General features: G+C 62.2%; 1 protein-coding gene and 2 long non-coding RNA genes across 6 annotated transcripts in view; all 3 read left to right on the top strand.

Annotated features, from left to right (window-relative positions):
• The window catches only part of INPP5A (inositol polyphosphate-5-phosphatase A), an 83424-nt gene that overhangs the window by 45732 nt on the left and 22365 nt on the right, over positions 1–15327 (top strand). For all 4 annotated transcript variants that reach the window (XM_060171074.1, XM_060171077.1, XM_060171076.1 and 1 more), the window contains one exon: positions 13429–13492. In XM_060171074.1, the coding sequence (XP_060027057.1) occupies positions 13429–13492 (64 nt within the window). The remainder of the gene's footprint in view (positions 1–13428; positions 13493–15327) is intronic.
• Positions 2674–4158, top strand: LOC132532617 (uncharacterized). The gene is made up of 3 exons (XR_009544542.1): positions 2674–2725; positions 3154–3477; positions 4080–4158. It is a non-coding gene; the product is annotated as an uncharacterized LOC132532617 (long non-coding RNA).
• Positions 5320–6923, top strand: LOC132532616 (uncharacterized). Its single transcript, XR_009544541.1, has 3 exons — positions 5320–5439; positions 6305–6388; positions 6698–6923. It is a non-coding gene; the product is annotated as an uncharacterized LOC132532616 (long non-coding RNA).

Raw genomic sequence — 15327 nt, 5'->3', positions numbered from 1 at the left:
CAGGGGCGACACGTCCCGCCCAGGTGAGCCCGACGGGGTGGGTCCCGGTGACAGGCCGGCGAGCGCAGCTGCGTCGCTGTCCCTGCGGTGGCGCCCGGGACGGCGGCGGCGCGGGCCTGAAGGTGAAGCCGTCACATCCATCTCCCGGCGCTGAAATACGAGCCGCCGCCGCCGCCCGCCGCGCCGTGCGGTGAAAAATAAGGACTCGGCCAAATTAAAAATATCGACCCCGCGGCGCCCAGTAAATAAAGCGCCGGGTGCGCGGGCCGCAGCCTCAGCCGCCGCCATAAATGTGTCGCCCGCCGGCGCGGCGCTGGATGCGGGCTCGGCATCGATTTCCCGCGACTCGCCCTCCAGTGTGGGGTCGCCGCGCCCACCCCACGGGGACCCTCCGCTGCGGGCACCGGGTCACCAGCAGCCGCCCCGCGCGACCCCGCGCCTGCTGCTCACACTGCGGCTGGGCCGGCGGCAGGGGGCGCTGTCACTGCCCCACCCGCGACGGCAGACGGTGGCCCTGGGGACACGGCCGCCCCCAGCCCCGACACTGTCCCCTCCTGTGCGGAGGGTCCCCGTCCCTGTGGCCCTGCATGTGGGGAGGGTCCCCGAGTGCCCGAGTCCCTGCTGTGTGGAGAGGGTTGGTGTGCAGCCTTCTGTGGGGTGACGTGAGCTGAGGTGAGCTGAGGTGAGGGGTGCAGCCTGTCTGTGGGTGAGGTGAGCTGAGGTGAGGGGTGCAGCCTGTCTGTGGGTGAGGTGAGCTGAGGTGAGGGTGCAGCCTGTCTGTGGGGTGAGGTGAGCTGAGGTGAGGGGTGCAGCCTGTCTGTGGGTGAGGTGAGCTGAGGTGAGGGGTGCAGCCTGTCTGTCGGTGAGGTGAGCTGAGGTGAGGGTGCAGCCTGTCTGTGGGTGAGGTGAGCTGAAGTGAGGGGTGCAGCCTGTCTGTGGGTGAGGTGAGCTGAGGTGAGGGGTGCAGCCTGTCTGTCGGTGAGGTGAGCTGAAGTGAGGGTGCAGCCTTCTGTGGGGTGACGTGAGCTGAGGTGAGGGGTGCAGCCTTTCTGTGGGTGAGGTGAGCTGAGGTGAGGGTGCAGCCTGTCTGTGGGGTGAGGTGAGCTGAAGTGAGGGTGCAGCCTGTCTGTGGGGTGAGGTGAGCTGAAGTGAGGGTGCAGCCTTCTGTGGGGTGACGTGAGCTGAGGTGAGGGGTGCAGCCTGTCTGTGGGTGAGGTGAGCTGAGGTGAGGGGTGCAGCCTGTCTGTGGGGTGAGGTGAGCTGAGGTGAGGGGTGCAGCCTGACTGTGGGTGAGGTGAGCTGAGGTGAGGGGTGCAGCCTGTCTGTGGGGTGAGGTGAGCTGAGGTGAGGGGTGCAGCCTGACTGTGGGTGAGGTGAGCTGAGGTGAGGGGTGCAGCCTGTCTGTGGGGTGAGGTGAGCTGAGGTGAGGGGTGCAGCCTGTCTGTGGGGTGAGGTGAGCTGAGGTGAGGGGTGCAGCCTGTCTGTGGGTGAGGTGAGCTGAGGTGAGGGGTGCAGCCTGTCTGTGGGGTGAGGTGAGCTGAGGTGAGGGTGCAGCCTGTCTGTGGGGTGAGGTGAGCTGAGGTGAGGGTGCAGCCTGTTTGTGGGGTGAGGTGAGCTGAGGTGAGGGGTGCAGCCTGTCTGTGGGTGAGGTGAGCTGAGGTGAGGGTGCAGCCTGTCTGTGGGTGAGGTGAGCTGAGGTGAGGGTGCAGCCTGTTTGTGGGGTGAGGTGAGCTGAGGTGAGGGGTGCAGCCTGTCTGTGGGTGAGGTGAGCTGAGGTGAGGGGTGCAGCCTGTCTGTGGGTGAGGTGAGCTGAGGTGAGGGATGCAGCCTGTCTGTGGGTGAGGTGAGCTGAGGTGAGGGGTGCAGCCTGTCTGTCGGTGAGGTGAGCTGAGGTGAGGGGTGCAGCCTGTCTGTGGGTGAGGTGAGCTGAGGTGAGGGGTGCAGCCTGTCTATGGGTGAGGTGAGCTGAGGTGAGGGGTGCAGCCTTCTGTGGGGTGACGTGAGCTGAGGTGAGGGGTGCAGCCTGTCTGTTGGTGAGGTGAGCTGAGGTGAGGGGTGCAGCCTGTCTGTGGGGTGAGGTGAGCTGAGGTGAGGGGTGCAGCCTGTCTGTGGGTGAGGTGAGCTGAGGTGAGGGGTGCAGCCTTCTGTGGGGTGACGTGAGCTGAGGTGAGCTGAGGTGAGGGGTGCAGCCTGTCTGTGGGTGAGGTGAGCTGAGGTGAGGGGTGCAGCCTGTCTGTGGGTGAGGTGAGCTGAGGTGAGGGTGCAGCCTGTCTGTGGGTGAGGTGAGCTGAGGTGAGGGGTGCAGCCTGTCTGTGGGTGAGGTGAGCTGAAGTGAGGGTGCAGCCTGTCTGTGGGGTGAGGTGAGCTGAAGTGAGGGTGCAGCCTTCTGTGGGGTGACGTGAGCTGAGGTGAGGGGTGCAGCCTGTCTGTGGGTGAGGTGAGCTGAGGTGAGGGGTGCAGCCTGTCTGTGGGGTGAGGTGAGCTGAGGTGAGGGGTGCAGCCTGTCTGTGGGGTGAGTTGAGCTGAGGTGAGGGGTGCAGCCTGACTGTGGGTGATGTGAGCTGAGGTGAGGGGTGCAGCCTGTCTGTGGGGTGAGGTGAGCTGAGGTGAGGGGTGCAGCCTGTCTGTGGGGTGAGGTGAGCTGAGGTGAGGGGTGCAGCCTGTCTGTGGGGTGAGGTGAGCTGAGGTGAGGGGTGCAGCCTGACTGTGGGTGAGGTGAGCTGAGGTGAGGGGTGCAGCCTGTCTGTGGGGTGAGGTGAGCTGAGGTGAGGGTGCAGCCTGTCTGTGGGGTGAGGTGAGCTGAGGTGAGGGTGCAGCCTGTTTGTGGGGTGAGGTGAGCTGAGGTGAAGGGTGCAGCCTGTCTGTGGGTGAGGTGAGCTGAGGTGAGGGTGCAGCCTGTCTGTGGGTGAGGTGAGCTGAGGTGAGGGTGCAGCCTGTTTGTGGGGTGAGGTGAGCTGAGGTGAGGGGTGCAGCCTGTCTGTGGGTGAGGTGAGCTGAGGTGAGGGGTGCAGCCTGTCTGTGGGTGAGGTGAGCTGAGGTGAGGGATGCAGCCTGTCTGTGGGTGAGGTGAGCTGAGGTGAGGGATGCAGCCTGTCTGTGGGTGAGGTGAGCTGAGGTGAGGGTGCAGCCTGTCTGTGGGTGAGGTGAGCTGAGGTGAGGGGTGCAGCCTGTCTATGGGTGAGGTGAGCTGAGGTGAGGGGTGCAGCCTTCTGTGGGGTGACGTGAGCTGAGGTGAGGGGTGCAGCCTGTCTGTGGGTGAGGTGAGCTGAGGTGAGGGGTGCAGCCTGTCTGTGGGGTGAGGTGAGCTGAGGTGAGGGGTGCAGCCTGTCTGTGGGTGAGGTGAGCTGAGGTGAGGGGTGCAGCCTTCTGTGGGGTGACGTGAGCTGAGGTGAGCTGAGGTGAGGGGTGCAGCCTGTCTGTGGGGTGAGGTGAGCTGAGGTGAGGGGTGCAGCCTGTCTGTGGGTGAGGTGAGCTGAGGTGAGGGTGCAGCCTGTCTTTGGGTGAGGTGAGCTGAGGTGAGGGGTGCAGCCTGTCTGTGGGTGAGGTGAGCTGAAGTGAGGGTGCAGCCTGTCTGTGGGGTGAGGGGAGCTGAAGTGAGGGTGCAGCCTGTCTGTCGGTGAGGTGAGCTGAAGTGAGGGGTGCAGCCTGTCTGTGGGTGAGGTGAGCTGAAGTGAGGGGTGCAGCCTGTCTGTGGGTGAGGTGAGCTGAAGTGAGGGTGCAGCCTGTCTGTGGGTGAGGTGAGCTGAGGTGAGGGGTGCAGCCTTCTGTGGGGTGACGTGAGCTGAGGTGAGCTGAGGTGAGGGGTGCAGCCTGTCTGTGGGTGAGGTGAGCTGAGGTGAGGGGTGCAGCCTGTCTGTGGGTGAGGTGAGCTGAGGTGAGGGGTGTAGCCTTCTGTGGGGTGACGTGAGCTGAGGTGAGCTGAGGTGAGGGTGCAGCCTGTCTGTGGGTGAGGTGAGCTGAGGTGAGGGGTGCAGCCTGTCTGTGGGTGAGGTGAGCTGAGGTGAGGGGTGCAGCCTGTCTGTGGGTGAGGTGAGCTGAGGTGAGGGGTGCAGCCTGTCTGTGGGGTGAGGTGAGCTGAGGTGAGAGGTGCAGCCTGTCTGTGGGTGAGGTGAGCTGAGGTGAGGGGTGCAGCCTGTCTGTCGGTGAGGTGAGCTGAAGTGAGGGTGCAGCCTTCTGTGGGGTGACGTGAGCTGAGGTGAGGGGTGCAGCCTTTCTGTGGGTGAGGTGAGCTGAGGTGAGGGTGCAGCCTGTCTGTGGGGTGAGGTGAGCTGAAGTGAGGGTGCAGCCTTCTGTGGGGTGACGTGAGCTGAGGTGAGGGGTGCAGCCTGTCTGTGGGTGAGGTGAGCTGAGGTGAGGGGTGCAGCCTGTCTGTGGGGTGAGGTGAGCTGAGGTGAGGGGTGCAGCCTGTCTGTGGGGTGAGGTGAGCTGAGGTGAGGGGTGCAGCCTGACTGTGGGTGAGGTGAGCTGAGGTGAGGGGTGCAGCCTGTCTGTGGGTGAGGTGAGCTGAGGTGAGGGGTGCAGCCTTCTGTGGGGTGACGTGAGCTGAGGTGAGCTGAGGTGAGGGGTGCAGCCTGTCTGTGGGTGAGGTGAGCTGAGGTGAGGGGTGCAGCCTGTCTGTGGGTGAGGTGAGCTGAGGTGAGGGTGCAGCCTGTCTGTGGGTGAGGTGAGCTGAGGTGAGGGGTGCAGCCTGTCTGTGGGTGAGGTGAGCTGAAGTGAGGGTGCAGCCTGTCTGTGGGGTGAGGGGAGCTGAAGTGAGGGTGCAGCCTGTCTGTCGGTGAGGTGAGCTGAAGTGAGGGGTGCAGCCTGTCTGTGGGTGATTGAGCTGAAGTGAGGGTGCAGCCTGTCTGTGGGTGAGGTGAGCTGAGGTGAGGGGTGCAGCCTTCTGTGGGGTGACGTGAGCTGAGGTGAGCTGAGGTGAGGGGTGCAGCCTGTCTGTGGGTGAGGTGACCTGAGGTGAGGGGTGCAGCCTGTCTGTGGGTGAGGTGAGCTGAGGTGAGGGGTGCAGCCTTCTGTGGGGTGACGTGAGCTGAGGTGAGCTGAGGTGAGGGTGCAGCCTGTCTGTGGGTGAGGTGAGCTGAGGTGAGGGGTGCAGCCTGTCTGTGGGTGAGGTGAGCTGAGGTGAGGGGTGCAGCCTGTCTGTGGGTGAGGTGAGCTGAGGTGAGGGGTGCAGCCTGTCTGTGGGTGAGGTGAGCTGAAGTGAGGGTGCAGCCTGTCTGTGGGGTGAGGGGAGCTGAAGTGAGGGTGCAGCCTGTCTGTCGGTGAGGTGAGCTGAAGTGAGGGGTGCAGCCTGTCTGTGGGTGAGGTGAGCTGAAGTGAGGGGTGCAGCCTGTCTGTGGGTGAGGTGAGCTGAGGTGAGGGGTGCAGCCTTCTGTGGGGTGACGTGAGCTGAGGTGAGCTGAGGTGAGGGGTGCAGCCTGACTGTGGGTGAGGTGAGCTGAGGTGAGGGGTGCAGCCTGTCTGTGGGGTGAGGTGAGCTGAGGTGAGGGGTGCAGCCTGACTGTCGGTGAGGTGAGCTGAGGTGAGGGTGCAGCCTGTCTGTGGGGTGAGGTGAGCTGAGGTGAGGGTGCAGCCTGTTTGTGGGGTGAGGTGAGCTGAGGTGATGGGTGCAGCCTGTCTGTGGGTGAGGTGAGCTGAGGTGAGGGGTGCAGCCTGTCTGTGGGTGAGGTGAGCTGAGGTGAGGGGTGCAGCCTGTCTGTGGGTGAGGTGAGCTGAGGTGAGGGGTGCAGCCTGTCTGTGGGTGAGGTGAGCTGAGGTGAGGGGTGCAGCCTGTCTGTGGGTAGGTGAGCTGAGGTGAGGGGTGCAGCCTGTCTGTGGGTGAGGTGAGCTGAGGTGAGGGGTGCAGCCTGTCTGTGGGTGAGGTGAGCTGAAGTGAGGGTGCAGCCTGTCTGTCGGTGAGGTGAGCTGAAGTGAGGGGTGCAGCCTGTCTGTGGGTGAGGTGAGCTGAGGTGAGGGGTGCAGCCTGTCTGTGGGTGAGGTGAGCTGAGGTGAGGGGTGCAGCCTGTCTGTGGGTGAGGTGAGCTGAGGTGAGGGGTGCAGCCTGTCTGTGGGTGAGGTGAGCTGAAGTGAGGGTGCAGCCTGTCTGTGGGGTGAGGGGAGCTGAAGTGAGGGTGCAGCCTGTCTGTGGGGTGAGGGGAGCTGAAGTGAGGGTGCAGCCTGTCTGTGGGGTGAGGTGAGCTGAGGTGAGGGTGCAGCCTGTCTGTGGGTGAGGTGAGCTGAAGTGAGGGTGCAGCCTGTCTGTGGGTGAGGTGAGCTGAGGTGAGGGGTGCAGCCTTCTGTGGGGTGACGTGAGCTGAGGTGAGCTGAGGTGAGGGGTGCAGCCTGTCTGTGGGTGAGGTGAGCTGAGGTGAGGGGTGCAGCCTGACTGTGGGTGAGGTGAGCTGAGGTGAGGGTGCAGCCTGTCTGTGGGTGAGGTGAGCTGAGGTGAGGGTGCAGCCTGTCTGTGGGTGAGGTGAGCTGAGGTGAGGGGTGCAGCCTGTTTGTGGGGTGAGGTGAGCTGAGGTGATGGGTGCAGCCTGTCTGTGGGTGAGGTGAGCTGAGGTGAGGGGTGCAGCCTGTCTGTGGGTGAGGTGAGCTGAGGTGAGGGGTGCAGCCTGTCTGTGGGTGAGGTGAGCTGAGGTGAGGGTGCAGCCTGTCTGTGGGTGAGGTGAGCTGAGGTGAGGGTGCAGCCTGTTTGTGGGGTGAGGTGAGCTGAGGTGAGGGTGCAGCCTGACTGTGGGTGAGGTGAGCTGAGGTGAGGGCTGCAGCCTGACTGTGTGGTGACGGCACTTCCTTTCCTGCCCAGATGGTCACTGTCCCCTGGGTCCCTGTGTGGGTCTGACCCTGGTACCTGGCCTGCTGTCAGCAGCTCTGACAGGAAATCGGGAGCAGGGACAGGAGGTCAGAGTCGTGCGGTTTGCGGCCACCCCAGGCTGGCTAAGTGCAGGTCCCTGGCGTCCCGGCCGCACTTTTGCCGTGATGCCTCCTGGACGCTGGCTGTGACTTCCCGGGTCTGGGCCTGGCTCACTGGGGCTCCACTGCTCTGGTTTGGCGACATGACTGTGACCCCACAGACTGACCGTCTGCCCCTGGGCCCTGCCGTGGTGGGAGGGGACGCCCCAGGGTGCTTCAGAGGCCCCTGCTGAAGGACGCCTGTCATGGTCCGCCCGAGGTGTGTCCCTGCCCCTCCGCCACTGCGCCTTCAGGACAGGACGCGCCCCCCTCCCCTGCAGCGCCCTGAGGCTCAGTGGTCTGTTAGGGCCTCGGACCCTAGCTCACCCTCCACAGGGACTGGCCCGTCTCGGGGCCCCCAGCAGTCCCTTCTGGGCAGACACAGAATGTGTCTCCAGATGTGGCTGGAGCCCAGGCGCCACATGGGAGTGCCATGGTAGCAGGGGCAGCTCTGGTGCTGCGGTGTGAGCCCACCCCCACCCTGCCTGTGGGGATTAAACTCAAGAGGACCCCCGACCTCCAACCTAGAGAAAAGCGAAACTGGAGTCTTGGCTTCTGCAGGCTTGGCAGAGGGCCTGTGTGGAGAGCAGCCTTGGCAGCGCAGGACTGAACTCCCTCCCTCAGGCCGAGCCCCCACAGCCCCGTGCCCCTGCTGTGCAGGCCCCTGCTGCCTCCCCCGCCCCGGGATGCCCCCGGCGCCCCCCAGCACCCGCTCTTGGCCAGCACAGCTGCTCGCCATCCCCAGTGCCGCCGAGAGGCCCAGGTGGGACTCCGCATGGGGGTGGGGAAACTCCCTCGCTCGCTCTGTTTCATGGTAACTGCCTTGCCGCCCCTCAGACTCAGGTGGGCAGGGGTGAGTGTGCTGGCCTGACTCACTGGGCCCTGCCGCCCCTGCCGCTCCCTTTGCCCCCCAGCCCTGCCCCCCCTCCCCCCCGCTGTCGTGATCATTTAGAGGCTGTGGGAGAGCAGGAGTGGGATGGGGCAGCCGGCTCCCCGTTTCATCTGTTATCACAGCAATTGAGTTTGTCGCTGCAATTGAATGTCCCCAATTGCGTTATCCTCTTTAGAAATTGCACCGGGACCCGCCCACATGGTGGTCAGTCCGCTTTCAGGCTTTCAGACTGCGGGGAGGGAGGGGCGGGCGGAGGCCGGACCCGCAGGCCACCCCCCCAGGCCACCCCCCGATTCCGCCCCAACCCCGCAAACGGTGACATGCATCGAGCGCTAACAGGCATCGAGCGCTAACAGGCTTAATCACTTTAAAGTTGTCGTTTTAATTTACAGAGATCTGGTGTTGATCACACAAGCAGAGATTAAGCTGTTCGCCGGAGCGGGTGATGGGGAATTAAACACCCGGGGGTCTCCTGGGCGAGAGGGATGAGCGCGGGTAATGAACTGGCGGCTTGCAGAGACATGAATCTCGGCGACGGGCCGGGGGCGAGGCCGCGCGGCCCTTCCCTGCAGCCGCAGCCGTCCTCCCTGATTCATCGTCGCCCAGAGTCTTCGCCGGCACATTCCCGAGCTCTGACCTTTCTGCCGAGTGCTCCCAGCGCACGTAGGAGAGGGCATTTCTCGGGCAGAACTTTTACGAGTGTCTGTACACTTTTCTTCTTTCTGCAAACGCCGGGCGAGTCGGCAGGTGTTTCTGCTGCACTGTGTCAGGCCCTGGGCTGTCTGCGCGTACACTGGTCTGGGGGTGGGGCAGCGTGCCCTCCCCCTCTGTCTGAGACCCCAGGACAAAGCCGCTGTGTCCCTTCTGAGCGAGATCCCAGCCCCTCCTCCAAGCATGCCCTCTGCAGAGCCCAGCTCCTCTGGTGGTGCCAGGCACCCAGAGGCACTGGCCAAGTTGCCACGGCCATCGGCCTCTTCGGCTGGGACCCGGGGGCTGGGGACCAGTGACCTGGGGCTTCGGGGCTGGGGGACCAGGGGCCAAGGACCAGAGACTAGGGGCTGGGGGCTGAGGACTGGGAGTCTAGGGGCCCAGGGGCTGGGAGGCTGGGGATCAGGGGACCAAGGACCAGGGACTGAGGGCTGGGGGTCTGGGGGCTGGATACCAAGGGTTGGGGGCTGGGGGTCTGGGGGCTGGATACCAAGGGTTATGGGTTGGGGGCTGGGGGGCTGGGGACTGGATACCAAGGGTTGGGGGCTGGGGGCTGGATACCAAGCGTCTGGGGGCTGGATACCAAGGGTTGGGGCCTGGGGGCTGGATACCAAGGGTCTGGGGCCTGGGGGCTGGATACCAAGGGTCTGTGGGCTGGATACCAAGGGTCTGGGGCTGGGAGTCTGAGGCTGGGGGCTGGATACCATGGGTCTGGGGCCTGGAGGCTGGATACCAAGGGTTGGGGGCTGGGGGGCTGGGGGCTGGATACCAAGGGTTGGGGGCTGGGAGTCTGGGGGTCTGGGGGCTAGATACCAAGGGTTATGGATTGGGGGGCTGGGGGTCTTGGGACTGGTGGTCTGGGGGCTGGATACCAAGGGTATGAGGGGCTGGGGGCTGGATACCATGGGTTGGGGGCTGGTGGTCTGGGGGCTGGATACCAAGGGTCTGGGGGCTGGAGTCTGGGGGCTGGGGGGTGGGAGTCTGGGGGCTGGGGGCTGGATACCAAGGGGCTGGGGGCTGGGAGTCTGGGGCTGGGGGCTGGATACCAAGGGTCTGGGGGCTGGGGGTTGGGAGTCTGGGGGCTGGGGGCTGGATACCAAGGTTGGGGGCTGGTAGTCTGGGGCTGGGGGCTGGATACCAAGGTTGGGGGCTGGGGGCTGGGGCAGAGGGTGAATTTCCTGTGACTGCATGCTGCTCTTGGCTGCCTGAGGTCTCACAGTGCAGGGGAGTGGACGCTGCAGCTCTGAGGGCAGCCTCCTGGAGACCATTTTCTTTTGACCCACGTAGAACTGCCATCCTGTCCCTGTGTCCCCATCCCCAGCCATCCCTATGGTCCCCTCTGATCCCACTCTGACCGGCCCCTGGTCCCCCTGTAATCCTGTCGCCTGGCCAGCTGTGTGGTCCTTGGTGCAGCCCAGCCTGTGACCCCAGCTGTCAGCCCACCTGACACCACTCACCCTGCACTGCGTCTGTCTGCCAGGAAGGCTCCCAAACCCACCTCAGTCCCCCTGCTCATGCCCCAGCTGGGCTCCTGGGCATAGTCGTGGTGGTGGCAGGTGGCGGCATGTAGGCCCTGGAGTGTCCTCTCCCAGCCCATTGCTGAGGCGGCTCCTGTCACGAGGCAGCAGGTCCTCACGGAAGTATGACTCAGCACCTGCCAACTGGCCTTCTGGAAGGTTCCGTCACCTGCTCTTCCCTTCTTCCCAGCTTGCCCTGCCTGCTCAGCCCAGGAAGCCTTTCCCTCAATCAGGGAGCCCCTGCACCCTTCACCCTGTCCTTGCGTACGGCCCCTGTGCCACACTGTCCTGAAGGGATGCAGTCAGGAGAGGGTCCCCCACAGGCCACTGTCCTTGTCCTGCCGAGGTCTGTTGGTGTCTAGCCGTCGAGGTGGGTGGCTCTCGTCCCCACCATTTCCGCAAGCACTTCCTGGGCCGTGGCCCTTCTCAGCGGGGCCCCTGGCCAAGTGCCCTGACTTCCCTCTGCAGGGACAGAGCATCCGACTGGGGAACTGGTACCCCACTTTGGAGGACCCACGTGGAGGGTCCTCCTGCTGTACCTCGCGCCATTTCCCGTCCTCTCCCTTAGGCCCCGAGACACCAGGTGACCTCCAGAACAGAGTCACCCACCTCCTGGGACAGGGGCACCAGGTGACTGTGGGGACAGAGCCAGCGCCCGGCAGGGACGCAGTCCTGGTGCTGCCTCGGTGGCCCTGATGTCCCTGCAGAGGGGCAGACGCATGCGGGGCGGCCTGGAACCAGCATTCTGTCTGGGCACACTAGGGAAGGGGCAGAAGGTAGGAGGGCGGCCATGGCTCAGAGTCCCTGGTGGCCTTCTCAGGCCCTGCGGGGCTCCCCTGGAGGTCGGCATCTTTCTCATCGCACGGCTGAGGCCATGGCCTGGGGACAGGACTATCCACCGTACCACATGGGGACAGGGTGCAGGTACGCGGAAGGCCTGGTCAGCAGAGGGGACTGAGTCCATGAGGGGAGGAGGCGTGGGCTTTTTTCTAAGTACTCTGTGTGTTTCTCTACTCAGGGGAGAGACAGACACACCACAGCCCTGCTCCACCACTCGTGAGGCTCTCCCTCTGCAGGTGGGGCACGGGGGCTTGAACCTGGTTCTTGTGCATGGTGACATGTGCGTCTTACCAGGCATGTCATCGCCTGGCCTCAGGAACCAGGATCACACTGACCGCCGTGCCCGACTGGAACAGCTTTAACCAGATAGTCCCGGGGCCCGAGGGGCCACAGGGAGGGACGCCGTCCCCTCACCCCCGCACCCTCAGCCAGCCCCAGCATGGGCTGCTTGGTCCCCAGAGAGGCGTGGCAGCAAGCAGGGGCGGCCAGTGCTGCTTGTTCCATAGAACCAGCAGGCTCTCGGGGAGGGTGGGGGCCTCCTGCAGGGGTGAGGGAGAGGGCCTGGACCTGCAGAGCCCGGAGCTCGGGCTACAAGCCCAGGGTCCCCCTCGTCCCCCCACCCCTGGTGTAACGAAAATAGAAAAGTCTTAACCAGACGGACGCACGAGACAGACCAGGGACAGAGGGACGGGAGCCTCCCACCCCTGGGTCCTCCCTCCGCCCGGCGTGGCCCCTTCTGCAGCACCCGGAGCCTCGAACAGTCAGAATGGAAAGGCTGATGGCTCTCTGAAGACGAACTCGACAAGTCAGAGCCATTTTAATGATGATGCAAGCTCACCGCTTACTCTAATCGGCATAAACGTGTGCTGATTTACTTGTGTAGCGACTTCCTAAATTCCATAATTGAGTGAGTGCTTAGGCCACACTGGCCTTCCACATAGCTTCTGCTCCAGACGAGTAAGGCGTGGGGGCTCCTGTCCCTGGCTGGCCTGCAGCTCCCCACAGGAGGAGTCTGGAAAGACCTGCACATCCCAGCGGGCAGCCTGGCCCAGGGCTGAGCCCTCCCGAAGGTGCTGAGACGAGGGAGCAGGGAGTGCTGGGAGGGGGCTGCATCCAGAAAGCCAGGACATGGGGCCCTGCGGAGCCAGTCAGTGCTCTGTGCCTGCTCCTGCCGCCACCCTCTGAGGATCCCTCTATCCCCAGGACCCTCCTGTGGTTCTCACCTGTCTCTCCCCAGGCTCTCACCTGTCTCTCTCTGACTCTCACCTGTCTCTCTCTCTGACTCTCACCTATCTCTCTCAGACTCTCACCTGTCTCTCTCAGACTCACCTGTCTCTCTCTCAGACTCTCACTTTCTCTCTCAAACTCTCACCTGTCTCTCTCAGACTCTCACCTGTCTCTCTCTGACTCTCACCTGTCTCTCTCTCAGACTCTCACTTTCTCTCTCAAACTCTCACCTGTCTCTCTCAGACTCTCACCTGTCTCTCTCTCAGACTCTCACCTGTCTCTCTCAGACTCTCACCTGTCTCTCTCTCAGACTCTCACCTGTCTCTCTCAGACTCACCTGTCTCTCTCAGACTCTCACCTGTCTCTCTCTGACTCACCTGTCTCTCTCAGACTCTCACCTGTCTCTCTCTGACTCTCACCTGTCTCTCTCTCAGACTCTCACCTGTCTCTCTCAGACTCTCACCTGTCTCTCTCTCAGACTCTCACCTGTCTCTCAGACTCTCACCTGTCTCTCTCAGACTCTCACCTGTCTCTCTCAGACTCTCACCTGTCTCTCTCAGACTCTCACCTGTCTCTCTCTCAGACTCTCACCTGTCTCTCTCAGACTCTCACCTGTCTCTCTCTCAGACTCTCACCTGTCTCTCTCAGACTCACCTGTCTCTCTCTCAGACTCTCACCTGTCTCTCTCTGACTCTCACCTGTCTCTCTCAGACTCTCACCTGTCTCTCTCTCAGACTCTCACCTGTCTCTCTCAGACTCTCACCTGTCTCTCTCAGACTCTCACCTGTCTCTCTCTCAGACTCTCACCTGTCTCTCTCTCAGACTCTCACCTGTCTCTCTCTCAGACTCTCACCTGTCTCTCTCAGACTCTCACCTGTCTCTCTCAGACTCTCACCTGTCTCTCTCAGACTCTCACCTGTCTCTCTCTGACTCACCTGTCTCTCTCTCAGACTCTCACCTGTCTCTCTCTGACTCACCTGTCTCTCTCAGACTCTCACCTGTCTCTCTCAGACTCTCACCTGTCTCTCTCAGACTCTCACCTGTCTCTCTCTGACTCACCTGTCTCTCTCTCAGACTCTCACCTGTCTCTCTCTGACTCACCTGTCTCTCTCAGACTCTCACCTGTCTCTCTCTCAGACTCTCACCTGTCTCTCTCTCAGACTCTCACCTGTCTCTCTCTGACTCTCACCTGTCTCTCTCTGACTCTCACCTGTCTCTCCCAGACTCTCACCTGTCTCTCTCTGACTCTCACCTGTCTCTCTCTGACTCTCACCTGTCTCTCTCAGGCTCTCACCTCTCTCTCTCTCCCTTTCCTAGGCACTCGGAAGTTTCTATTTCCTCCACGAATCCTTGAAGAACATCTACCAGTTTGACTTTCAAGGTGAGAGCTCGCTGCCTGTCATTCTGGGGACTCCTGTCTCCTGTGTGGACAGACTCCAGGTAGAGACCTCCTTGCCTCTGTGCAGTGAGCTAGTCCGCACACTTTACTGCCCACTGGGCCCACCCCGTCCTCTAAAGGTAGCCCTGGAACCCCGTGTAGCTCTCCCACCAGACATCCCTGGACCCTCCCATGCCCCTGCCCCCAGAGGTAGCCCACCCCACTGTGCAGACCTAGGTATCCCCTAGATGTAGTCCTGCGGGCAGGGGCATGGGTAACTCTGAACCCCAGCCCTCTGCTGAGGCGTTTCTGGGCCCCTTCATTTTTCTACCCTCTCAAGCAGCCTGAACCCCCATTGTGTTAGCCAGCAGGGCAACCCTGGACACTCCCCTCCAGTGGCAGTCCCGCTCCCCAGATGGGGCTGTCCTGTCCTGGGCTGGTGGGGGACCTGGTCTGGCCATGTGTCCCTCAAACAGGACAGGATGGGGGCAGCCTCTGATCTGGTGGGGGGTGGAGGGGGCGACGTCTTGCTCTGCCAAGGCCCTGGGTGTTGCCGTGGCCCTGGGGTCTGTCTGCATCTGTCCCCTCCTCACCTATGCTCTGTAGGGACCCTGGACTCACAGGGCTGCAGAGCCAGCGCCATTAATGAGAAAAGCATTGGCGTTGTAATAGCTGTGGGAGCAACTAATTATGTCAGTTTGCTCATTCATTATGTTTGCTCTCAGAGATGGATGGCCACATGTAAGGCCGGGCCCACTCCTCCAGGGACTGGCCATTCCCCACCCAGGAGCGCCCCCACAGCTCACTTCACCAGTACCTCACAAGAACAGGGCTGCAGGGACAGCAGAGAGAGTAGCACTTCTGCATCCTGCCAGCATCAGACACAGACAGGAGACGCAGGGCCTGAGACACAGGACATGAGACACAGGACACGAGACACAGGCTGAGACACAGGACACAAGACACAGGACATGAGACACAGGACACAAGACACAGGACATGAGACACAGGACACGAGACACAGGGGTTGAGACACAGGACACAGGACACGAGACACAGGCTGAGACACAGGACACAAGACACAGGACATGAGACATAGGACACAAGACACAGGGGCTGAAACACAGGACACGAGACACGGGACCTGAGACACAGGACATGAGACACAGGACACAAGACACGGGCTGAGACACAGGACACGAGACACAGGACATGAGACAGGGCATTAGACACAGGACATGAGACACAGCACATGAGACAGGACATGAGACACAGGACACAAGACACAGGGGCTGAGACACAGGACACGAGACACAGGGGCTGAGACACAGGACACGAGACAGGACATTAGACACAGGGCATGAGACAGGACATGAGACACAGCACATGAGACAGGACATGAGACACAGCACATGAGACAGGGCATTAGACACAGGACATGAGACAGGGCATTAGACATAGGACATGAGACAGGACATTAGACACAGCTCATGAGACACAGGGCATGAGACAGCACATGAGACAGGGCATTGGACACAGGACATGAGACAGGACATTAGACACAGCTCATGAGACAGGACATGAGACACAGGACATGAGCCAGGACATGAGACACAAGGCATGAGACAGGACATGAGACACAGCACATGAGACAGCACATGAGACAGGGCATTAGACACAGGACATGAGACAGGACATTAGACACAGCTCATGAGACAGGACATTAGACACAGCTCTGAGACAGGACATGAGACACAGGACATGAGACACAGGGCATGAGACAGGACACGAGACACAGGACATGAGACAGGACATGAGACACAGCACATGAGACAGGG

The sequence above is a fragment of the Erinaceus europaeus genome, chromosome 14 (assembly GCF_950295315.1).
Source record: "Erinaceus europaeus chromosome 14, mEriEur2.1, whole genome shotgun sequence".
NCBI lineage: Eukaryota > Metazoa > Chordata > Mammalia > Eulipotyphla > Erinaceidae > Erinaceus > Erinaceus europaeus.
This window is presented reverse-complemented; position numbering and strand designations above follow the sequence as displayed.